At 39.8% G+C, this 25,062-nt stretch overlaps 1 protein-coding gene across 4 annotated transcripts in view; it reads left to right on the plus strand.

Moving 5' to 3' along the window:
* FOXN3 (forkhead box N3) overlaps nucleotides 1–25,062 on the plus strand; it is a 222,166-nt gene that overhangs the window by 137,911 nt on the left and 59,193 nt on the right. For all 4 annotated transcript variants that reach the window (XM_064512204.1, XM_064512205.1, XM_064512206.1 and 1 more), the window contains exon 4: nucleotides 6,637–6,701. In XM_064512204.1, the coding sequence (XP_064368274.1) occupies nucleotides 6,637–6,701 (65 nt within the window). The remainder of the gene's footprint in view (nucleotides 1–6,636; nucleotides 6,702–25,062) is intronic.

Consider the following 25,062-nt stretch of genomic DNA (forward strand, 5'->3'; position numbering starts at 1 on the left):
GTTGGATATCCAGTAATACTTTATGGTAGTGGTCTGAGTCCAGCTTACATGGGAGCTGAATGTACTTGTCAAGAGCATCGTTCCTTGCTGCCATTAGCTACAGGGTTTGTTGGACTCCAGGTAGATAAAGGCATCTATTGCTGTGGTTATCTCAGCAACTTCAGCATAAGAACATTTGGTTTTTTGTTGCTTCTCAGAAACCTTCTGGAGTGGGTTTGTATACTTGAAAGATGGTCCATTGGTTGCCATTTGACAAAACGGTTTGCTCTTTGTAGGTTTGGTTTCATGTTGATGTTTTCCTTCAGTTCACTATTTGTTGGAGATGTAGGTGAAACTTACTGCAAAGGATTTTTTACTATGGGATGGGCTGGCAATGGTGCATTTACAGGCTGGTGCTGTGAAGTCTCTGTTCTCTTCACCTGGCAGCTGCAGCTTCTGCTCATTGGGATTTGCAATTATATTGCTTTCCTGGTAAATCCTATTTGATCACAATGGATTACGAGCTTTCCTTTCCACTTCGTGGGCATCAGTGGGAAGTCGCTGCACTCGGTCGCCAGAGGAATACTCGTATTTCCTCCTGCCGCGCCGTTCTGCAGAGTCCGTGTGTTGGCCTGGCTGCAGGGGTGCTTTGGTCAGTCGCGTGACTCGCATAGCCGTCACTGTCACTCGTGCCCATCATTTTTGCCACTGCCGCAGGCAATCACATGCTGGTAAGGTGAGCTGGGTCCTGGATACAGGATCCTCTGTCGCTGTTGCCTGTTTGTGGTCTAGCAGCTCTTTGCTGACTACATGCTTTGTGCCGGGTATATTGTGTACAACAGCTCGTTAGCTTACAGCTGACACTGTTAATCTTTATACCCCTTACCAAGTTGTCCTCCCCTTTCCTTGGGGCTTTCCTGGGAATGTCCAGGCTTGCGAGTGCTTTGGCACTAACCGTCTTCTCGCAACTAAGCCCACTGGGTCTTTGCTGCGGTCGGCCCCGAGGTATGGACCGCCTTCGCTCCCCCCACTGAGCCATCCTGGTCCTGGTTAACAACTCCCTGTTTCAAGGGCCTTGGAAGTGTGGGTTTGGGTTTTTTTTGTTTGATTGCTTGTTTGTTTTTCCCCCTTTCTGTGTCTTCCTGCTTACCATCGCCTTCTGGACCTATTTGGTAACAGAGTCATTAGCCTATATTTATTGCCTTTCTTCTCTGTTTTCATCATCCCTTAATTGTGGTGTGCAGTCCCACACAACTGCGTTTGTTTTGAATTTTTAGTTGTTTGGGTTTTTTTAATCAGGCCCTTCTGACAAAGAGGTCTGTGAGAGTTTTGGCATATTTGTGAAATACTGCAACTGTGAAAGAAAATTCATACCCTGGCGCTTTTTTTTTTTTTTTTTTTTTTTTTTTTTTTTTTTTTTTAAGTGTTTGACTTTAAGAACTACAGTCTCCTTGTTCTAATGTAAATTCCAGCAGACAAAGGATTTATATTTCCTTTTTCTAAGTCTCTTGAAGTCTACGCACCTTTTAAAGGTTTTACAAATGTGCGGCATACATTTTGGTAGAAATAATTAAGCCAGGGGCTCTCGCACGTTATTGCTTCTGTATGCCCTGGGAGCTGCTGGTTTGGCTGGCTGGCTGGCTGCCAGGAAACCACGCTGGTTGGCCAGCCAGCTTTTGGGTCAGCCTGGTTTCCAGCAAAAGTTGTGTCCAAATCAGCACATTCCCATGGAATGTTTTAGTTTTCAGCAAAGCAACATTTTCCTATGGAAAAGCCTTTCTTTCAGAAAAATCTCCACTACCTCTCAGTCAGGCAGTTTCCCATGCCTGGGGCCCTACAGCATGCTGAAGTTTCCTACAGGTTGTGTCATCAGAGGAAAAACAGCTAATTGCCGAGCTCGAGTGGAAATGAAGTCCCCTTTGTCATTAAAAATTGATAGAAAATCCCCAGAAATGTTGGACTTAATCAGAGTGGCTTCTGGTTGCAGGTATCTCACTTTACACGAAGAAAAGCTCACCAGTTAGTACTGTTAGTCTTTAGTTTTCTCGGCAGCCTGTTTTTGACCCGAATGTGAATTCGTGCTTTGCTCCTCCGTGGTGGGGCGCTGATGCCCCGGTAAGAATGACCGATCATCTCAGAGGGAGATTGATCCTGCACTTGGCACACCTGAGCTTGCGTCGCCCAATGGTCAGTGTGACCTGCTACTGTTTTACGCATTTCGAACAAATGCTTTAACAGTGTGGATATCCCTTTGGCCAAGGGTGTGTTTGAAATTAGTGTGTTTTCTGCAAATTAAACCGATGATCCTGAACAGGTGACTGTTGGTGTTTCCACCTGTTTTCTTACCCTTAAACTATTCTAACTCATGTTCTTTCAACATGTTTGTTTGAAACTCCAGCTCTTTATGATTCATCCAAGCCAAAAAAATACATGAAAGCTGTGTTTATTTCTTCTGCTGGGAGATTAAGTCAATCCAAACCTGTGTGTAACAAAAATATGTAACACCACAAGTGTCTTTACACTGATACAGGAGTTGTTCAAACTAGTTACTACCTTTCTTCTAGTAGCCATGTGGGGATTTGTTGGAAATTGACTTTAGTCAGTGTGCTCGGCTAATAAGTTGGGGGAAAAACACTGCCATTAATAATGCTAAATGTGTAAGTATTAGTCTTACTCACAGCATGTGTTTATCACAAATGAAAATTCAAAAAACAGATTTTATTTTTATTTTGCCTAAATACAGACTGTCCTGCTCACTTCTGCAGGAAAACCAGTCATTGCTCTCCAGTAACTTAAAGGCTAAAAAGAAGAAATGGTTCATTTGAAAAAATGCCTGTGATGGCCCAAATGGCTTTTTATTACAGATGGTCTTTAGAAGAATAAAATTTTTCAAATGGTTTCTTAATCTGGAACATGGAGGAGCAGTTTTTGAACACTTTAAAGTGAGAGATAGTTTAAATCTGTCATTTGTCAACTTGAAGTATGTTTTAATAATTAATACCATCTGAGATTTGATGTCCAAGAGTTTGGGAACAGAAAGGCAATGTATCCAACACTGATAAGGCTTAGCTAAACTTCAGCAAAGCCCTGCAAGCACAGAAGTTTGTCGTTCGAAAGGCCTCACCGGTGTCCGTGGCACATTATTTACATGCTTGAATTCTTTAGCTTCCTTCCCTGAGAAGGCACAGTTAATTTTCTCAGTTCATGAGGGTTTGTGCTGAATCAGATGTTTTTTTCATGAAAGCCTTGGGCCTTTTTTCAAGTTGGAAAGTAACAGATAAATCACTATTGCTTTGTTTCCCTAGTAGAGACATTTTGTCCATTCAAATATATGCAAGTTTTCCCTATCCATTCTTTAACGCCACTTCCACCCATGTACAGGAACATCAGAGTCTGGGAGTAAATTTTTTACTACAGCTTCCTTTCATAATTCCACTATTTTTTACTTGGGCTTTTGATACGTATAGACATATCATTCTATGAATTCTGATTTCTGCAGCACGTTGGTACGATATGAAGACCACATTATTGCTTTCTACTTGTAGCTTAACACGTGCTGTCCCAAAGACTACTCTAGATTCCGATGTGATATAAAAATGTGACTCTATTCTACACAAGTGTGAATGCCTTCAACAGCCCTTGACCTTCATGTGAGTTGAGGAGCTACACTTGAAGGACTGAAGCTCACTCGAAGAAATGCAAACAATTGAATACGTTAAGTTGTATGAAGCAAGTGTGCTTGTTTAGACAAGTGCATGCCCCAGTACACTCTAGCACTTATGAATGTAGGCCTACTTAACTTGTTTTTGGTCATTTTGGTCTCTTTCTCTGTCTCTCAACTCCCCTTTTTGTTCAGGAGTATAGAAGGCTTTTATTACTCATGTAATTGCCTTGAATCCTTTTACAGTCCATATTTTAACACTTTATTTAAAAGAGCCACACAATGAAGTTTTTATATGTTAGCACAAGAGTCTCTGCAGAATAATTGTAAAAGTAGTGTGTGTTTTTTATATGTGGCATTTTATCAGAACTTTGCTAATGCTGTAAATGTAATGGACAACATCTGTTTTCCATTTCAGTGCTTTCTGTCTAGTGATTGCCTACTCACGAGAGGAGAAGGGTAACTTTGAATAGAAATAATGTGCGTGGCTTGCTTCATATTTTGCCTCCAAAGATGAAGGTGATAAAGGCAGAGTTGTTTAATAATACTCCTACTGAAGGGTATTTGGTCTCTTGCTTTGAATTTGGGCATAGGGTAATCCTTTTTATGTTGATAATGTAGTTTTGTGGTACTAATTTCAAGAAAAGCTTAGTGTAGTAAAATGTATATGATTGTCTTTTAAGCTTTAGAGGACTTCTAGCAGTCAGTCTCTTCCATCTTCCTCAGCAATGCTATAACAAATCTTTGTGTTTTTAGTTATTTCCCCTAGGTATTGTGCTTTTAAAATACTTACTATGTCTGAGCCCTAGGATGTAATCAGTGAATTCTTACATATGGTGCCTTTCGCACTGAGGACTCCCCTTCTGAACAAGGAGAGCAGCAGACCTGGAGGCACCAGTGTGTGGATTTCCCCTGGAGATAATGAGCTGCGCAATAGTGGAAGGAGGGGCGTATCTGGCAAAAAGCGATTTACATTGTTATGAAAAGTGCAAGGTTGCCTTTTATGTCCAGGAAGTTTGGTTGCTTTTTAATTTTTCCCTGAATAGCCCCGCACAGTAAATAGCATAATGCTCTATATGTTTGCGTCTTGGAGAGCCGAACGGCGTCAAGGAGCTCCCTGTGGACCGTTCTTTCCTTGCATTCTGTTCTGCTGGATCTGCTGTCGTAGCTTGGGCATCTTGTGAAGTACCCCAGGCTGAAGCTGCTGTTAGTTATGTATATAGCATTCTCTGAGGAGTGATTGGGTAGAGTTGCTGTTTGTATAAAGAACACGTAATATTCGGAAGTTGGTTTTGTTGCTCTGATTAGGGCTTCTGATCTTGACATTCTCCATCAGTCTCTGAATGGGGCAGCATTAACAGACAGCTTTTGCTCCGAGCCCCTGCTTTGGACTATGTGGACTGCAACAAATCCTTCTGCCTGAGGGAAAGGCTGTGCAGAGGGTGCTGTAGGAAGAACAGCTCTTCTGCTTTAGTAGAGGTTGTTACAAGGGGTGTGTTGGTGTTGCATCTCCAGGTCTTCTTATGCTGCCGTTTACCTCACAGATATGCCATCAAAATACATCTGCAAAACTTATTTTCCTTGGTCACTGTTTTAATAAAATCACTCTTATATCCCTCCAGTGCCTCCTGTTTTTCCATCCCATCAGGCACAATTTCCCTTCACCTTCAAAACTGCACAGCCTCTCCCTGCATTGCATGTCCTCTCTCGCGTGCTCTCTAGAATTTGCCTTTGTCCGTAAAGCTGGATGGTTCATTGCCAAACAGCTACGTTTTCAAATGAGCACTTTTGCGTACTTCTGCTTTTGCTCCTTCTTTTCCAGATCTTACCTTGTTGTCTTCCTTGAGCTCCGTCTTTGAAATTCTTTGTTCTGGTAATTGCAAAATGGACAGGGACAAGGGAAGTCGCCTGTCAGTTGGTGGCTACAGGTCTGTCTGTCCTGCCAGGTCTTTAGGTTCTTCCATCTGTTTTCTGGCTTACTTGAACTGCTGTTCAGGTTGTTTGAGAGGATGCCATTTTTTCCTACTCCACATCGCATTGCCCCTCACGTGGTGGGGTTTCTCCTATGCAGTGCCTCCAAACTAAAAACATACTGTGTTTGTTGCCTTGTGGCTTTGTCTCCTCTACTGAACTTGCTGTCCCAAGCAACCAAAATCGTCACTAGGAAAGTAAGCTAAAACAATCAACGGAGGAAGCCAAGTTGAGAAGACCGTTCTGTTGTTTCCTCTTCTTCCTCCTCTTTCCCAGTGAATGGTGGGTTTGTTGCCCAGTTCCAGCCACATCTGGCAGAGGCGAGGTGTCCCAGAGAGGAGAACCCCAAGCACCAGGGTGAGCATGGGGCTGCATGGAGGCAGGAGCCGGCAAGGGCTGCAGCCACCACTGGCAGTTGCAAGCACCCAGCCCGCGCTCACGGACAAAACCGAGCTTTGTTAATTTGAGGACTCGCGGGGCGGCTCGTTTACCAGCGCGTTCTCTGATGCAGTGAGATGCATTTCTTAATGTATGGCGCTCCCGTGGACGTAGTAGTCCTGTGTAAACACAGCAATTGCGTAGTGTTTGGCTAAGGCTTTCTCATGTCGATGCTTCAGCTGGAATGGTGGGTTGTTATGACTGAGTAAAAGCTATAAAGCATTTTGTTTTTTAGCAGATGACTTTGAAAAAAGTCATCTATTTTGCTGTACTGTGAATTCAGTAAATATTTTTGACGTTGATTTGTTTCCTTTTTTTAATTTATTTCAACCTGCTTTTTTCTTCGTTCCTCTAAATTAGAGCGTGGGCGTGTGCTATGCTGAGGATTTTTTTCTCTTGTGAAGAGAATGTGAATCTCGAATCAAATTAACCTATTTTTCAAGTTAGATTTTAGGCCTTTGCTTGAAGGCAAACATGCCATGAAGTTACATTAGCTTTAAAAACAAAATGGATTTTGTACAAATAGTGACTTGTAATTATTGAATGTAAATGAGATTTTCTTTACACTTATTTCTTATTACCTTTAGCACATCAGGTCCACCCATTTGGCCAGGAAGCACCTTTTTCAAGAGAAATGGAGCCCTTCTACAAGGTAGGTGATGGATGCTACATCTTAAGAGTAACTGTTCTGCTTAACAAATACCTCTTGCAAATTGCACAGCTTTTAAAATATTCACTGGGGAAGAAATGACCAGTTATTTTTATTTTTGTTATTTTACCTGTTTCCTTTATTGTGTATCTGGTGCTATGAAAATGATGATTTATTGCATAGAGTGTAGTCTATGAAAACTGCTGCTTTTTTTCTTTCCTCAGGTTATTGTTTGCTTACTGTAAATTAAGGCAAAGGCATTTTTTTCCTTTGTGCGGAATAAAGAGTGCCCATAACAAAACGTTTGAGTAACAGTTATAGCTGTCTGGATGAGGCGGGATTGTTTTTTGAGAGAGACCCATTCTTTTAGTCCCTGATTGTGCTGATAGCAAAATGTCTGTACAGATAGGGTATCAGTGCTGTGGCGAGGAAAACAATGACAGAAGATTTGTCTCAAGAAACCTACCATGTTTAAGGGTGTTTATGTTCATAGGGGAATTTGAAATATCTTATTTCATTAGATGGACAATATAAACAAAAGCTATGCTTGTACAAATTTGATAGGTGAATGTTTGCAGTCTATTTTTATCAGACTTTTAGAAATTATTATTCATTGCTAAGTGTGTTTACATTCCTGCTATTGACTATGTAGAACTCTCGTTTTTCTTAACAGAATTGTCTTGGGAACACGCAGCGAAGGCTGTTTCCCCAAACTCCGTGCATTTGTATATGGTGCAAAAGTAACTTAGACCCTTTAGGATGACTTTACAGTTTTTGCAAGTCCATGAAGTTTTGTGCTCATTCTCACGGTGCCAAGAGTTTTATGGCCTGCTGTCTAGGAGAAAATATTGTACCATGTTCTTCAGAACATTTATCCAAATTACTTAGGACGAAGCCTCACTCGTAACTAGATTCACAAACATATAATTGCAGGAAATACTGCTCACCTTCCACATGCCAAAGTAATCCAGCATCTGTAGTTTGCCTGAGAATAATTTTTTAACTGATCTCTTGTACATATCTATGAATTTGCATCATTAAATTATCTAATACCCATGCTAAGATTTGTTCAAACATATTTGAAATGCATTAAAGGATTCAGATTATTTCTTAATACTAGGAGATGGTATAAATTGTAGAATTTTGAATCTTCTGAATTTGTTCTGGCTAGGATAGCTCTGCTGTCTTTGCAGTGTTTCCTACTGGAAAAGGAAAAAAATCCTTGTGAAAAGATCTGATTATTAGTTTTCTTTTGTTGAATGATTTTTGTTTCTAAATGTGTACTAGTGCATGAACAGTCTTTGTAATTTGACTTCATAAAATGTGAAATTTTGTGTCAAGTCTGTACAGTATAAGTGTTGGCCTACCTCTTATTATGATGCAGGATCTTTAGGAATTAAGAGCAACTATTTTGTAGACCTCCGTATCTCAGTAGTTGCTTAAAGCCTTCTCTTAAGAAAGAAAAAGACTCTTCTCTGCTCTCCATCTTCCCCCCCCCCCAAAAAAATCCCTAAAACTCAAAACATTTCCTCATATTAAAAAAAAAAAAAGAGAGAGAAAGAGAGAGGTGACTGTCTTTTCAGGCAACCAGCAAAGCCTAGCAGACCTTTAACTGAGCTGGCGTTCTGTGTTGCCGTTTCAAGTGGAGAAGGCAGCTGATCTGAATTCTCATATACATGATACGTGAAGTTGGAGGGAAGAGAGAGTGGAGTGAAGAAAAAGCTTTGTAAAGTCATCTTTTAACACTTCCTGGTTTTAATTTTAAAACAAGAAAATAACCCAAGCAGCCTCTGTTTTGTTTTTTCCCTTCAGTGAGCTCTTTCATGTGCAGGTCTCAAGGAAATAATAAATTTGTCTCTTTGCTGCTTCTGACTGCCTTTTCCACAAGACCTGTGTAAAGGAATTCAAGCGAGTGCTGGCAGATTTCAGATGAGGTCATGGAGAGGCTTGTCAGGTCCTACCTTACATGACCATCTTAAGTCCCTTTTGCTGGTCCTTATGTCCAGCTTAATGCATATGTGAGAATGAAAAGTTGACTCCAGTATCAGTTGCAAGTTATATTACTGCCTTTTGATTGTCAAAAGTTTAGTAAGAAAGGGATTTTAAATTGGTAAATGTTTTGCTACACGTGAAAAGAAGGTTCAATCTGTGTTATAGACAACAATATAGAATAATATTCATGTGCACTTGTCACACCTCATTTCTTGTAAGTTGTTAAAGGAAATGCTCTTTTTGGTTTTGAGAATGAAGATTAAAAAATCCACAATGTAAGTCATGCTTTTTCAGCCAAGATGGACTAACAAACTCTCCTGGTTTCCATTCATTTTATAGCTGAACTATTTGGCAAAGTAATTTTAACCATTGTAAAGTATTTAACATATCTCTGCAGAGAAAGAGTGACTGAGAAACTGGTTATCTGTAGATGTCAGAATAGTCAAGGAAGAGAACGGGAGGGTGTAATTCATTGTAGCTGTTCTGTGTCCTTAGTGTCTTTGAAATGACCATGATTAATTATCTGTTCTCTGCTGGCTGTCTTTACCTGTATTTTGTTCAAGAATATTTAACTCATCTCCCAAAATGTATGTGCTGTGTCCTTTTAGCCTGTGACTTTATTGGATGTAAGATGGCTACCTCCATGGGGTTTTTTGTCTTTTTTTCTTTGAGGATCATGGTACTGTGGTTTCTAACATTAACCCTCTGATCGGAACAAGCAAATGATAAATTAACTTTTCCTGTTGTGTAAGTCACCTGCTGTAGCTGCTTTTTAAAATGTTGTCCTCCTTTTAGATGAGAATTGTTCCTTATGTCCTTGGGCTCTTTTTTTTTCTCGTGAAATCCCATGTAGAACTTAAAACAATATAGACAGGATCTTTAGCCTTACCAGATTCTGACACCTTCTCTCAAAACTAATTTGCAAGTCCATGGAGGTTGTCTCATTCTAGTCTTCAGGATTCCCAGAGAACGTACACTGTTTTGCTCTTATTGCCTTAACTTTTCTACCTAGGTTTGTGTAACTGTACTGTACAGTAGTACATGCTAGTTTGGTATCAAATCACCACTTAATTTTTTTAATCTTCTGTGTTGGAGCTTTTGTTGCCATTGTTTTTTCTTTATTCAACTGTGTTAATGCTTCCATTTTTATTTAATACAATACGTGACAGAAGAAGTCTGTGTGGTAGAAAAGATTCAGAGGTATGCTAAACTCTTTAAGAACTTGTGCTAGCTAGAGGACATATTCATAGTAGTTTTGAGGCCTTGAAACTAATGCGTCGTGTTCAGGTAAGATCTGCTTTGTTTCTTTTGCTCTGGTTTTGGGTATTGAGCGTATGTTAAAGCCTTGCGGATGCAGTTGTTCAGGAATCAATGGCAACAATTTAAACTACTTCTTGAGTGTTTGTCTACTTTGCTTTCAATATATCAAACATTCTCTATAAATAAGTTAAAACTACAAATTAACTTTAGCAGTAGTCCTGTGTAAATTGCAGCTGCTAGCTGAGTACTGGCTGTGAAATGTACCTGGACTCTGTAGGGTTTCTTGTTCTGTTCCTTAAAGAGTTGTGACTGTCTATAGTAGCTAAAAATCTCTGAGTGAGAGAGAACTTTTATTTTGGAAAAATTAAATTGAATTTACCACTCTTCTTTGTCTTATTTGCCCTTACGCTCCAGTAAAACTAAATGCAACATACCATTTTGTCTTCTTGTATCAAATTTGTTCTGTCCTGAGTTGCAAGGAAGTGTACGGAGATGACTGTGGGTATAATTACAGCTGGCAGGAAAACAGAGTGCAGTATTGTGAAAACAGATTTGCGTATGCTGTTCCTGTTCCAGTGGGGATTGAAACAAAAGTGCAAGAACTCTAGACATTGCCCCCAAAGATGCAAGAGCCCTGTGATCAGGCAGTGTACTGGCATAAAGGAATGTCTCCCCTCTGATTTGAGACAAGTACACTGCTGCCAGTCTTATTGCAGTTCTGGGTTAAGCTTCGTGGGTCCGGGATTGAACTACTGAACAAAACCCAGCAGAAGCAGGACCCCTGCTATAGTATGGTAAGTATTTATCATTCAGGGAAGGAATGAGAAAATCGAGATGGCCTTCCTTATTTTGACTAGAAATTTCGCCTTGGATTACTTCTTCCAACAGTTCTTGATCAGCTGTAGCTGCAACCATATCTCTGCTATACATCTGCTTTCTCATACGAAAGAAAGTTCTCCACTTGCTTATCTGATGATCAATGCAGTTTCAATCTGCTGCTTCTAGATGTTAAATCAAAGATATGAACAGCTACTCTGGAGATCTTAAAAATGTTTTTTGCAGACCTGCCCTTGTATCTGAGTAGGATTGCAGCATTCAGTGAGCTGAAGTCAGACTCCCAGCTTTCCCATAAAGTCACAATTCCTTTTTAATTAGGAGAAAGAAGAAGATTGGCCAGAAAAAAACATTTCCATTTGCAGAACACAGGAGGGGGAGGAGTGAAGAATCATGCACTTCAATGCTGCTTGGCTAAGAAAGCTCTGAGAAAGGAGGGTTTGTCTTCCTGAGAGCTCACAAGTTGCTTTGTTCACTCCGTACCATCAGCTACAGGGAACACTCATCTTCATTCTCCAGAATAGAGCAAGAGATATGATGCTTATACTTGGATGGCTTGGCCTCTTCTCAGGGAAAACATTTTATAGGACATTTTCATCTCTGACTGATGCTTCCAACAACCCATGCTTGACGTGCCTTGGACCAGCTACTGCTGTTGTAGCCAGAGAGAGCAGGCACCACCTTTGAGGTATTCTTGCAGGAGAGTCAGAAGCCGCTGTCCTCAGAGGGTCAGATATCGCCGAAGCCAGTATGAGATGGTGACTCCAGAATTTGTTGCGCAGTGGAAGTAGAAACTCTGGCCTCAGTAAAAATATCAGCCTTTGATGCCCTCAGTCTAAGATGGTGGCTTTCAGGTTTTAATTTGCTGACATCTGATATCTGAGCATGAAATGAGGCTTTCAGGATATTGCCAAAAAATGCAGCTCCCTTTATTGTTGGATAAGAATGTGATTTATTTGAAACAGCAAGAAAATTGCATCCCTAATTCAGAAAGATTATTTTGTACAAAATCTGTACAGACCAGGCCTGAAGAGTCCTACATAAAAAGATGAGGAACCAGCTTATTTATGAGCACATGCACACATTTATACAGAGATCTTTTCCTTCTTTAATAACCGTGACACTCTTTGAAATGACCAAACAGTCCATTTAATTCATTGTCCATTGAGTAAGAAATGAGAGAGCAGACTTGGACTTTCACATTTCCAAGTATTAGCTATTAATAGAATCTCTTGCTGAAGTAAAAACAAGCCAGGGGGAGGAGGGAGAAAGAGTGTAACTGTTATTAGTTTCTCTTGTAAAGATTAAATTAGGATCATCTGCTCTTATAAATCAAGATGTCCAACCTGCTTTTTGTGTTAATTCTGACATTTAAAATAAAATTATAACAGAAGAAGGGACCAGCTTCTATGGACAACAAGTTCTGCCAATATTAGCTACTTAGTCTCTCCTCTGGTGAGGTTTCGTGTGGGGGGTTTTTCTCTTTACCTTGAAGATGGGAGTTGGCAGCAAATTTGCAAAGAAAAGGACATATGCATGCGTGCAGACCCTCTCCTTGTCCCTCACTGTGAAAAATTGGGATGCATTTGTCAGCAGTCACCATCAAATATCAGAGGCCACTGCAGGCCCAGTGGGCTTTTAACAGTGGAAATTCAGTTTATCTCCTCTTAACTGGATATTGTTTCTGCTGCAGAAACAGGCCAGATGCGGCTCCTGCCCCGGTGGGGGATATGTGCAGCCCCACCGTGCAATGCAAGGTATCCATACATGTGCCAGCTGGGGTGGGGAAAGGAGGAACAGGAGAGACCTGAAAGACAAGAGAGTTCAGTAAGCCTCATGTGAATTTAACTTTCAAAACTGCAAGTCTTACATTGCAAAAGAAAACCAGACTTGGAAAGAAAAGATCTGTTTTCTTCTACTACCAAGACATGCAAAGAAAAACCAATGTGGCAAGATAGCACGTGTATTACAAATGTTTTACTAGTATATAGTATTTAAATGTAGTGATAAACATGAGAGAGGTTCGTCGGAATAAAAAAGGGTTGGAAGACCATCCAGTGTTTAGGATTGGTAGACTTAGGTGCTCTGGTTTATAATACAGCTTTGGGCAAGACCTTTATGCCCAAATCTAACTAAGCATTAATGCTTTTCATGTTCCCCAAGAAACTAAGCTCTTTCTTGGTTTGTGGTAGTAGTTCTTCTGTTTTCTGCTCTATAAATAATGTTAATAGTGCTTCTCACTGCACAGAACTGTCAGTTTACAAAATACTTATTCTGTGTCATATTCTGATGCTACACTAATGGGAGAACCTTAAATAGGGGGGAATCTAACTGTGAAAAGGAACCATGTTGTCAGTTTGCTTTTGCAGGGGAGTGTATTTTAGTATCTTTTTTAACTTGAAGTTTGAATTAGAGTCCTTACATTCAGATGTGCATTTGGAGGTTGACTTTTTTACCTCTATAAAGCACTGTTTTGTGTGGAGATCGGGGCTTTTTTGAGTGCCCAGTTCAGTTCACCAGTGTTCTTTCTCTAGTGGAAGAACACCAAACTTTTTGACTCCACCATGTTTCTTCTAATTTTGCTTCTCCCAGTTGCCATTCCACCCTACTTGAAACTGTTGTAATGTTCGTGCTGTGTTTGCTAGTGAATTGGCTTTAGTCGACCTGCTGAATTAACAGCAATGCTGCTATCCCTCCTTGTTACAATAAAATGCTTTTCATTTGCATTGCATTATTATTTAAATCAGCATTTTTTTTCATGTGAAGCGTACCTGACAATCTCTTCAGGAGTTTCCTTTCAGGAAGATGATTCACGTGGAGCCTCCGTGGAGACTGAATATTTGAATAATTTATTTATTATTAGCATTCAGTGTGTTTGCAGTGGTATTATTGAAGAGGTAAAATTAAGTCGGAGGGGTTGTGCAGTGTGTCCCTAAGGGAGTAATTTGAACAGCAGAGCTCTCCTTTGTCTGGGAAAGTGGGTAAAACCCTACCAGACTGCCAGAGTCCTGAGGGTGCTGGTAAGGTTAGTGTTTGTGAAAGAATTTTAAAATGGCCTTAACAGCAAGTGGATTCCCTAAGAAATGTCAGCGAGACAGAGTCTTACAGTGCTTCTTACAGAAATGGTCACTTTGGCATGACATTTTTAGCTCTATGTTCTGTGCGTAGTGGATTCGTATCTAATACATTATGTGTTAGCTGGACAGTATGTATATAGTATATTTATTCCTGTTTTTGTAGTTGGATATGTAACACAGTGACAAAACCTGTAATTTATTAAGTACCTGAAGCATGGTCATGTTAACGTTGGTGGAACCGTTATTGATGAAATGTGACAGCTAGCCATTTATATGCCCAAGCACTAAAATGTCTGCACTACCTTTAGCTTCTAAAGTTGAAAACCAAGAAAATTGAACTGCAGCAGACAAATCCTGTTAATGTTAGATGGCATTGCATAGTATATGAAGTAAAGCTTAATTCCTACCTTATTTCATCCTTAAACTCAATGACTTACATTTTAGATCTACACAGATGTTTTTGCTGTCTTTGCAGATAACTTTGCATATTTTGTAACAGTCCCTCATAGTGGCTTAAAAGTTATCACTTATGAGTGATTCAAGATAAAGCTTACTGGCTTTGTTTAATTTCCTTGACGACTGAAGGGTGTGGGTGAGTGCCCTGAGGCAGGTCACACCGCAGCACTAACCTTAGGTAAAGGAGAGAATACATGTGTATGTGCCTGTGTATTTTACCTTCAATGTGAACTCTTGTTGGAACTGTGATAGTAGAAAAAAGCACTTTGAAACACACACTGAAGAGAGAAATAGTTTGCTGCTGCTGCTATAACTACCTGCAGTTCTGGCACGACTATCTCAAAAAATAGCGTAGCATAGGAAAGGATGGGGGAGCTACACAAAGCATGGAGGTGAGGAACAGACGGTCCTTGCTGAGCTAATCTACAGGTAGCATAGCACTGGGGGTACCCCTGAATGGCCTAAAATATATTCGTAGTTTCATGGTGAAGTTGGTCCTGCAGGTGGTCATTGCTTCGTTGACTCCAAGTCACAGACCACATCAGAACTCTGGAATCCGCTTCCAGCAAATCAGCAGTAGATGATCTCCTTCAGAAAAGTATTTTCTGTTCAGATATTTGAAGTGCTTCTGTGACTGGCTCTTTTGTAGGCATTGGCCCAAATGCTTTTCCTCAGAGGCGTATCCTGTTCTCCCCCACAAACACCTATATGGGATGTATATATTTGTGGCAACCTGACTGTTACCCTTTGGTTTCAGTTTGATGAAGAATATATACCTCAAGAGAAGCGGCAAGTTTCCATTCATTGGCTTCCTCCTCTACCAGGTTTGCCATTCTTCCGGGATTCCTCCGACATTTTCCTTTTCCCCCCAGGGGATGTTGTCTGCTCAAAGTATGGAGGTCATATGCCTGTATCCAGGATTTCTGGATATGTGGCAGCTTGGTGAGAGCATCTCCTAAGGGGTGGTCAGGTAGCTGGGAAATCCTGGACATGTTCACTGCAGATACAGAGATAAGGCTGCCAGCAGTATTTCTCACACTTTTCTATAGATGGAATTTGGGGGCAGAGAAAAAATCTGGACTGTTTTGGGCACTGCTGTCGTTCTGGTTTTCCTTTACAACCAAATGCATGATAGGCTAAACTCTAGGAGTGTTGCATACTCGATTCTGTAACTGCTGCAGTGGGTCAAAGCAAGTTTTTAATTACTGGAGATAGAGCTGAGGTGAAGTAGATGAATTTTGGTTTTGATTAGACTCTAAAATGAATCTTGGTTGTGATAGATTGCGTTTGGTGTGCTTTGGGCCACTTAAATAAGTATAGTAATCTTATTTTAATAATTAAAATCTTTCTTAGAGCTCAGCAAGGCAGTTTAAAAAGTGGCTGCTCCTCTGCAATGTGTATTGCTACCCAGACTTTACCTTGCTTTTGGGCCAGTCCACCTCTGGATAGGCTAGGGTGTAGAATAGAAATTTCCAGTGACCTGTGACGTGGACTTCGCATACTGCCATTTAGATAGTATTTAACAGCAGCAGTACCCTGAACAAGTCACTGTTAGAAACCAGCAGTAAAATTTATGCAATAACATAGAAAATAACACAGGATGTAAAGATTTCTTTTCCATAACTGGAAAATTATTATGATTATTGCCATCAAAATCTCTGGGCTGATGAACTGGAGCATATGTTCCATGCTGAGAATCTGTGACTGTTTGGCATTCCTAAAATGCGAAGGTGGCTGATATTAGAAGTAATCTCGGCTTTCATAATTGTAGATCTGTTTGAGAGTACAGCCGCTAGAGAGGCATAAATCTGCGCTTTACATGGATGGAGATAACTAAAAAAAGATTAATTTTGCAGTAGTGTCACTATGAGCAGTTTTGGTTTTGTGCAGATAGCTGTGAACAAGGGAATGCTGTTGTCAGGCTGAGCTGTGACTTGACTGCATGTCAGGTTTCTTGAGACAGAACTGTATTGAGAGAATTAAAACAGAAGCTCTCTGAGCTCTTAAGACACTGCTCTTGCTATGACCCAGCTTACGTCATGGGCCATTATGTATTTCGGGATCCCTGAGGAAACCAAAGCTTCATAACTAGTAAACGGAAGAAAATTATGGAAAAAACAGAAGTGGTGATCAAGTCCAAGAGATGTTCCTATCTTCTGCTTTTTGTATGTTGTCTGTGTTGACATTGTCTGTAGTTGACATGGGCCGTAACTGTTCATTTGTAACATACTAAGAACTTCTCCCCACTAGTCAGAGTAAAGCTGTATGCTGCTTGTTAAAGTTTGGCAAGTTTTTAGTTTCATAAAAGGTATTTCTTAAACATGAAGGAAAAAATGGCAAATTAATAGAAAAGGTATATTATTAAGAGAGATTATTTTTATTTCAACACCTGAGAAAGCTAAGAGGGGATTTTTAATAGGAAGGGTGGTCAGTGTAGACATTTCATTGATGTTTTATTTAAACTAAGTTGGAGAAAATTAGGTGGTTTCAGGTATTGGAATAAAACTTAACACTTGGCAGTTCTTCAGCTGCGCAGTGGTGAACATGCAGAGCTCTGGAATGGCAGAAGTCTTATTTACTTAAATAATCTATGAATACATCACTTCTATTCTGCTGCAATTTATAACAAAACTGAGTTGGGACTTTAACAGGGTAAGAGGCAGGATTTTTTTCTTTATCAGTGGAACTACAGTGTGTTCAAAAACCCATAAACCAAAGCTGGGACTCCTTTAGGGGTAAGTAGTTCTTTTCACAGAGTGATAGAAAACTCCAGTCCTGACTTACACATGTATGAATGCCCAATACAAATGGAGATACAAAGGGAACTTACTGCATATCTTTTGGTTTTTGTATTTCTACAATACATCCTTGCGCTGAAGCCTTTAAACATAGTTATTTTGTATGTATTGCATAAGTTAATTTTTTTCATAGTAATAAAACAGGGCATACTGCTTTATGAAACACATGTTGAGTTTCAGCTTTCAGTTTCTGACACTAGTATCTAAATAAGCTCAATAACGCTTTAGTCTCTAGCAGCATGACGTGTGATGTTGCAGCAGTACTCTGGTTTCTCCTGAGATGAAAAAATAAAATAGCAAAGGCCAGAGTGGCCACATGATCAACTGTGCATGTAGAAATATGTGTATATTAGTGTGTATTTAAAAGTATGCATTGTTACCAAATGTTTTGAGCACATACAAATAAATACGTATTTATGTAGAAAAATACTCCTTTTTGTGCAACAGACTTGTTGCATCTGTGCTGTTCTTGTAAACAGTGAAACCTGTGCACAGAGGAAAGAAATCACCTTGTAAATGTATTGTAACACTTTTCTGGGAAATATTTCTATTGCTGCTTGGAAATGTTTTTTGTATCATCCAAATGCTAGACTTGAGATATCAATACAGCAAAACTGTAAGTTTAACTGTTGTTTGGTTGCAAGTACTGTCCTTACCACCACCATGTTATTTCTTCTGTTTTCCCCAATTTTTTCCTCTATAAATATTTTCTTCTCATCAGTATTTGCTGAGTAGCATGGCTGGCTATGGAGGTCAGCGCTGATGCTTGTTCTTTATGCTTTTACAATACTAATCACTTAAAAGACAACTTGTGTAAGAAGCGAGTGTTCAGAGTCTGGTTTCAGGCAGAAAGACAAGAGAAGCAACTTGGTACAAAGTACAAAAATTGGTACTTAACTCTTAGTTTCCCATGCGATCTGCTGAACAGCTTAATGCTTGAAGACAAGGGGCAGAATTTGATGGGAGCAAAGTCTGTCGAGCAGACTGTACAGCAGGGTCGTGGCTCCATGGCTTTGCTGTTCAGTCGTGGTAGTGCTGGCTGAGCTCCGGTTACTTATATGGCACAGGATTAAGATTTACTAGAAGATTTCTAAAACGAAGCTTTTCTAAATGAATCCTTCTGAATCTCCGTTGCTAGGATCAGCAATTACTCTTTTACCCAGAGTTGCAAGTGCATACTTATCAGTGGCAGCATAATTTCTTCTGTGAATCTTTCACGATCTGCCAGCGCTCTTCAGGGATGCCCCCTCTGTCTCCATGTATATTTTTTCCATCAAGAGCAGCACACCTTGAACTCTTCCAGGTAGCCCTTAACTTGCTCTCGTGGGAGGACAGTGGGCATAAATTATAAAACAAACATTGTTGAGTTTTTGGCTAATATTTTACTTTCTCCATGATTAACTGCAACTTCTGGGATTCATACAAATCTTAAATATTTGTTTTGCAAGAGGAAGAAAATGAAATGTAAAGGTCCAATATGAAAATTGCTAGTACACGAGATTACTTAACAGCTGTTCAGCTATCACAGATTGAGTATGATAGTTTATGATGATGATAGTGAGCTTTCAGTCTAACTAAAGGCATCTCGCACCTTTTATTTGAGTTTATCTGAACAAATAGAAATGTTGTGACAGTACTTTGAGTGGAACAATAGTCTCTTCCATTCAAGATTAGTTTAAAATAATAATAAGGAAAAAATGTACCTTACAGCAGCTCTATTATGTGAAAAGAGATCCTAAAATATACGGTTCCTCTAGAGGTTTTATTCAGCTGGCAAACCTGTTTTATAAGTCGGAATTCTTTTCCGAATAATATCCTCGGGGAGTGTATTATATAAGCACGACAGGAGGAGGGACAGCTTTATGGACTGGAGACAGCACAAAAAGCAGCTGAGAACTGCTCCTGGGAGCACTTGGTGGCCTGCGGCTGGGGGCACACCAGGCGCTGCGGAGAAGGGCCAGCGATGTGCCGAGGAGCGAGAGGAGCCGGCAGGCTCGGTGGCTTCTGCTGCTGCTGTGACTTCCTTGACAACTCGGATTTGAAAATGAATAGTCGCGATTTCGTTTTCAAGGCTAACTTGCAGGAGCAGCCGCATCTGTAAATATTTAAATCCTCCACCACGCTTTTCACACATTTTCGACTACTTAATTTATATTACTTCACAAATAACTTGATGAAAAGTATGTGAATTGTGTGAATCGTCGTGTGGCAACTGTAATTAGCATCTCAAGTCTCCACTTGCACATTTGTGCTAGTTAAAATAACTACCGCTACTACTGTTTGGGACTGCTTGTCATCTTAATATGCAGCATCCAACTTCAGGCACTGCCTTATTACAAATATCTGTTTGGTGTTTTTTTTTCTTTTTTGACACCTCAGCTGTCTTGGGCTCTTCATTTACCTTATTTCCTCAGTATTTATTAATGAAAAAACAGGAAGTGAAATTTAGTTGGATTTATATATAAACCCAACAAAATGAAGCCTATAGAACTTTCTTTCCCTAAGTGTACACTGTTTGGTCATTTTAAAAGAAAAAACCCTGTGCGATAAGTAACTCCTGGTCACTATATTAGGTGCAAACTAATAACCTAGAATTTCTTATTGTCCCTTCTGCTTCAAAAGCAGAGATTGCCTTTGGCCACGAGTCGCTGCCACGGGCCGGGCTGCTGGGCGCTGCCGGCAGCCCCTGCTCAGGGAAGGCAGGGGTCCCCGGCTGGCGGGGGACGGACCCCGGCGAGGGCCCGAGGAGGTGGCGTTTTGAGAAGAAAGCAGTCTGTCTTTCTGAGCGCTTGGTGAATAGTGGCCGTTTGGAAAAGGAGCAATTCAAAGAACAACCTTCAGGCCCTTGAAAGGAGAAACCTGGTTATGAAGACTAATTGGGGTAAATTATGATTAATATTAAAAATGTCTTGCAAAATGACCCGTCGCATCTGACTCACCTGACTGACAGTTTGAATGAATGTGAATTTGGATATTTTTCAGCGTGGATTCTCTGAGTTGGAAAAGGACAGTTTTATACAGAGTATTAAGTTTCTTAAATGACTCATGCTTGAACTAATTCTAACGAAGCACTCAGGACAAATTTGGGGGAGAATTTGACATATATTGGTCTTCTTACAGCAACATAAAGATTCATCCCAGCGTTCAGGGCGCTGCTCTGTGGTGGTGGTTTCACAAGGCATATTTCCCTTGTACTTTCTGAACCACGGCAGATTGCTGTTCTGCCATCATATATTCTCCCTACAAAGCTGACTGTCAGTTACGTTAATTTGCTATTGGTAGTGCTTTGTCTACTGTAAGTAGAGTACACGTTAAAAAAAAAAAGCTTATGTCTTTCCATGCAATTTTAATTCAGCTCTCCTTTTATGTGTACAGTAGGATACAGTTCCTCATATTAGGGAATCACATAATAATTCTTTTCCATCAGTCATCCTTCTTATTCAGTGCTCTGTGGAAACTGTGCGCCACTGTGGGAACTGCGATTTGGTGGGCTACTGTAAATCTGGCGTTCCCTGGCTTTTAAGCACTTCACCTTTGGGGGGCAAATTTTTTGGTGGTTTTCTTTTTTTCATTTCTGCAACTTCTGCAACTTTCATTTAGCTTAGCTATTTCTATATGCAAGAAAATCTAGACTACCTCTTTTGCCATGCTTTTGGATGCTGCATATTATTCTACTTTAGATGGAATTAGTTTCTTTCTTTTATTATTTGACGTGCTTAAAAGAGAATAAAAAAAGAACTTTTGACACCCATTTTAAAAATTCTGAGTCCACTCTGAGACGAAGGTATCCATTTAACACAAAATGACTGTTTTGTTACTTAATTGTTTACTTAATTGTTTTTTCCCCTTGTCTCTACCCATTATGCGTGTTGGCGTCAGAATTCAGTATTTCTTTCGCTGAGATTGGGACTCTGGGTCAGTTTCTGTTATCAGTGAAAAGCTACTTGCACTGTCTAGGAATTCATAATCTGGTCACTGTAATAGAAATACAATGTGTTACCTAAGTTGTTCATGTAGGTGTGCATGGCACTTTGCTGAAAATCAAAATGACAAACCGTGGCCCTGAGATGCACAGAGTCTAAATGTTAACAAGTACAAATAGGCCCCTTAGATTTTGCCCCTGTTTCTATGTCTAGAGGAGGTTAAGTGGAGCAGCTTCTGCAGGGGAGGCCTGTACCCATCAGTTGTGGCAGAAGCCACACGATCCCTGTTCCCGCTGCAATTCCTGGCTTAGAAAAAGGCAGGTAGTAAAGGGGGATGCACAGACATTCGGCACTTGGCAGAATAAAAAAGTGTGTGTCTTAAACAAGGAACAGGGAAAGGAACTGGGAAAAAAAGACCGTTTGTATGAAATGGTTATAAATCCCATTGGTACTTCCGTAACCAGGCAGAGAATCATTTTATCTCCTAGGGTCTGCATGACTCTGTATTGCAGCCTGGCCCCTGGGTAAGGTTTGGGCTAGCTCTCACATAACAAACCCCAGCGGCAGCATTTCTTGTGACTTCCTGGACTTCTGCATGTGAACTCTCTGAAATTTCAGCCTGGATATCAAGGATGTCTTTGCAGTCTTTACTGTGAGCATGAAATGCACATAAACATGTATGCTCATTTTTCCATACCACTACTGGAGTAGCCACATAGGCAAGTGTGTGGTCTGTAATTTCCTGCAGTGTTTTCTCTATTTAAAGTACTTCAATCACAGAGCACTCAAATTAAGCAGTTCATGCACTTTGGAATTGAAGAGACTGCCTTGGAGAAACTCTTAAACTACAGCTGAATTAATACAAACCTGGGCCTGAGGATTGCTGGCAAATAAGAAAGGATGAGGGGCTGGTAGATCTGGCAGAGCCTCCAGATGCAAAGGTGGGATGGCTGGGGAGCATTATCTTATCTAAATGGTAATTTCTATTCTGTACGTTAATTAAAACACACAGAATAGAAATGAGCATTTAGGAAATCTTTTGGAGGATCTTTTCCTAAGGGGATGTTTTGGGAGTAAATTTCAAGTTGTCCATGCCTCCTGCCAGTGCAGCCTCTAAGAACCGCACAGAAGCCAACTGTCCAAATTATTTGCTCTCTTTAAGCAAGGTGTTTTTACATATTTAGAAAGGTGTTTGGGTTTTTTCTTTTTTCTTTTTTTTTTTTTTTTTTTTGAGGGTGGTGGTATTTTGTTCTTAATAATGCTCTTAATAATGTTCTTAAAAATATTTAGTATTTTGATTCTCTCATGGAAGGAGCAAAACCCCGTTTGTCAAATGGGTAAAGGTTAATGGTGTGAAATGGAGGAATCCACTTTGTGAATACAGAAAGGAGTCATCAGTTTCTAAAGAACATTTTCAGTAGGCAGCAGTTAAAAGCAGAATTATTACTTATTTCTTAATGAGTTGTCTTATGAAGACTGCTTAACTTATCCAGGAACCAATTTGGATTCATTAAAGCAGTTATAGGTGGATCTGAATTTATTGTAAAAGTAGAAGTAAGGCTCCTATTTTGTAATCAGCAAATGTTTACGTGGGAGGCATGTTTTTTGTAATCTTGTGAGTTTTTCTTTCTTTGCTGTCTTAACATCCCATGTTCTCTGTTGCAGTATGCTCTCACGCACTGGCAGAGGTGGCTAGTATTGCTATTGCTGTTTTATTTGCTACTTTGCTTTTTTTATGGCATGTAGGAGCAGACCAACAACCCAAAACTCATCAAATATTTCTCACTTGAAAAGCTATGTTTGCAATTCTTAGTTCCTAGGAATTGCAATGACCTCAGGTATAGCAAATGAATGTAATGAAAGCCAAGAGAGACATGGATTTTATTTTTTAAACTTTTCCAGAAGAATAAATATTTCCTATCATGAGAATAAGAAGCTACAATTGCCTGTGCGGAATTAAGAGGGATTTGGAAATGAAACCCTACCCTGGGTCCAAATATGAAATTGTGTGTGGTCTGCCTGGGCATTTCAGAAAATCCAGTCTCCTAATCTAATCCAAATAATTAGATTTTGGATTAAGGTGGGTTATAGTCATCAAAAACAAAACAGGTAAAGATAATTTTTTTGTCCAGTCTGGATCCTTTTTCATTATGCCTAGGTTATTTTTCCTCTTTATAAGCCTTTATATCTTTTCCTTCAATGATTAATCTACAGGCAGAGTGCAAAAGTTACTAAGGCTAGAGACAGACAAAAAGATGTATGCTGACCTTTCTAACTGGCTCTTGAAACCTAAAATATTTGTTGCTCTAAGGATTAATAATGGTTGTGGAATGATTTGTCAACCAAACTAGGTATTTCTTGCTTCTTCATGGATCGATGCTAACCTCAGGTAAGTAAATATCTGTTGATGCCTCCCTGTAAGGGATTTTTCTATATTATTATAAAAAGAAGTCTTACTTCCAAGTGATTCACAATAAACTTCAGTAACCAAGCATATTTCACTCTTGGTTCCCTCACTTTCTTTGCTAAGTGCGATCATGGTTGGCAATGAATGGTTCGCTGCTTTATCTGAAGTCTTTGGCACCGGGAATCAAGACTTAATCATTCTCTGCATTGATGGGTAACAGAGCATAACGGCTCTCTCAAAGCTGACAGGATGGTATTTTGTTCTTTGCTCATGTTGTCTGGAGTCAGTGGAAAGGGCTATAAAACCTGTGATTCTTTGCTCCACTATGGATTAGGGGTTTTCAAGCAGAACTTGGAGATTTTTGTTTGTCTGTTAGTTTTGAAGCTGAGATGTCTGGTAGTACCCTAGAAAGCATAATAATGTTGCCACTAAGAACTTTATTATTTTCGCTGTGTTCTGAACTAGCTAGGATTAACTCTTTGCATTGCACTGTATTACAGTTTTATTAACAGAGGAAAATAACTCCAGAATTTGACTGACAAATCTATAGTCTCTCCCCACAATATGGACATGGTAAATGTAATGAGGCAGATTGCCTTTGTTAGAGTGTTGGTCTGTTAAAAGTGACCCTGAGAAGAAGAAAATGCCAGAAAGTACCATACTTTTAAAAAGAAAAAACAAACAAACTAAAAAGACCTTTTCTGTGGCTTCGTTGCTATGATAAATACAGTGGGTTCCAGGGACCTTTGAAAGGGAGTCTTTAAAACTGATCTGACACACACAGGAGTGCAAACATTGAGCTAATCTTGAAGAGCAAGTAAAGTCACATTGTATCTGACTTTAAAGGGAATAGTAAACTCTATCCTGTTGGGCCTCAGTTGGATAAATGAATATTGATGTTTCAGAATCAAAGTAGCCTGGGTAAATTTAGTCTTACGTGTTATGTAACTGTTGAGGATTTTAGTAGCGTTATGACGTAAATTCCTGATACTTATTTAATAAACCGATCATTAATTACACTTTACTTCTGGGGTGAAACAGAATAGTAGCTTTACAGCTCTTTTTATTTTAATTGCAGCATCTGTTGCAAGCATAAGTTTCTCTTTCCTAATAGATTATTTTGCTCCATTGATGTTGTATGCATATTATCAGCAATGTTTCAGTATTGCTTGATTGTTTGCTTTGAGGGCGGTTGGTATGTACTCACTCCAGGAGACACCGACCAACTCACCAGTTTGCTCAGGACAAACAGCAGGAGCAAAGGGTTGATGCAGTCTAGCTGATTCAGATCATGGTGCCCTAGCCACGTTTTTCCTTTTTTTTTTTTCTTCTCTCTTCCACCACTTCCAATTAAATTGTGTTACTGTAGAGGAAGGACAATCATTTACCAGCATTATAGAAACTAATTTTGTAGGTCATTTATGATTATATTTGCTCACAAGCTCTGCTGTAGCTGGTGGAGGAATCCATCAGTAGGTATCAAGGTCTCCCATAAAAAGCTTCAGATAAGGTACCAACTGCTTAAAGTTTGAGATGCCTTATGAAGTGCACATATGGATCTGCCAGGTAGTGTGCCAGCCACTTCAACATTGAAGGCCTTGCTCTGAAGTGAGAAGT

Source organism: Dromaius novaehollandiae, chromosome 5, assembly GCF_036370855.1.
Source record: "Dromaius novaehollandiae isolate bDroNov1 chromosome 5, bDroNov1.hap1, whole genome shotgun sequence".
Lineage (NCBI taxonomy): Eukaryota > Metazoa > Chordata > Aves > Casuariiformes > Dromaiidae > Dromaius > Dromaius novaehollandiae.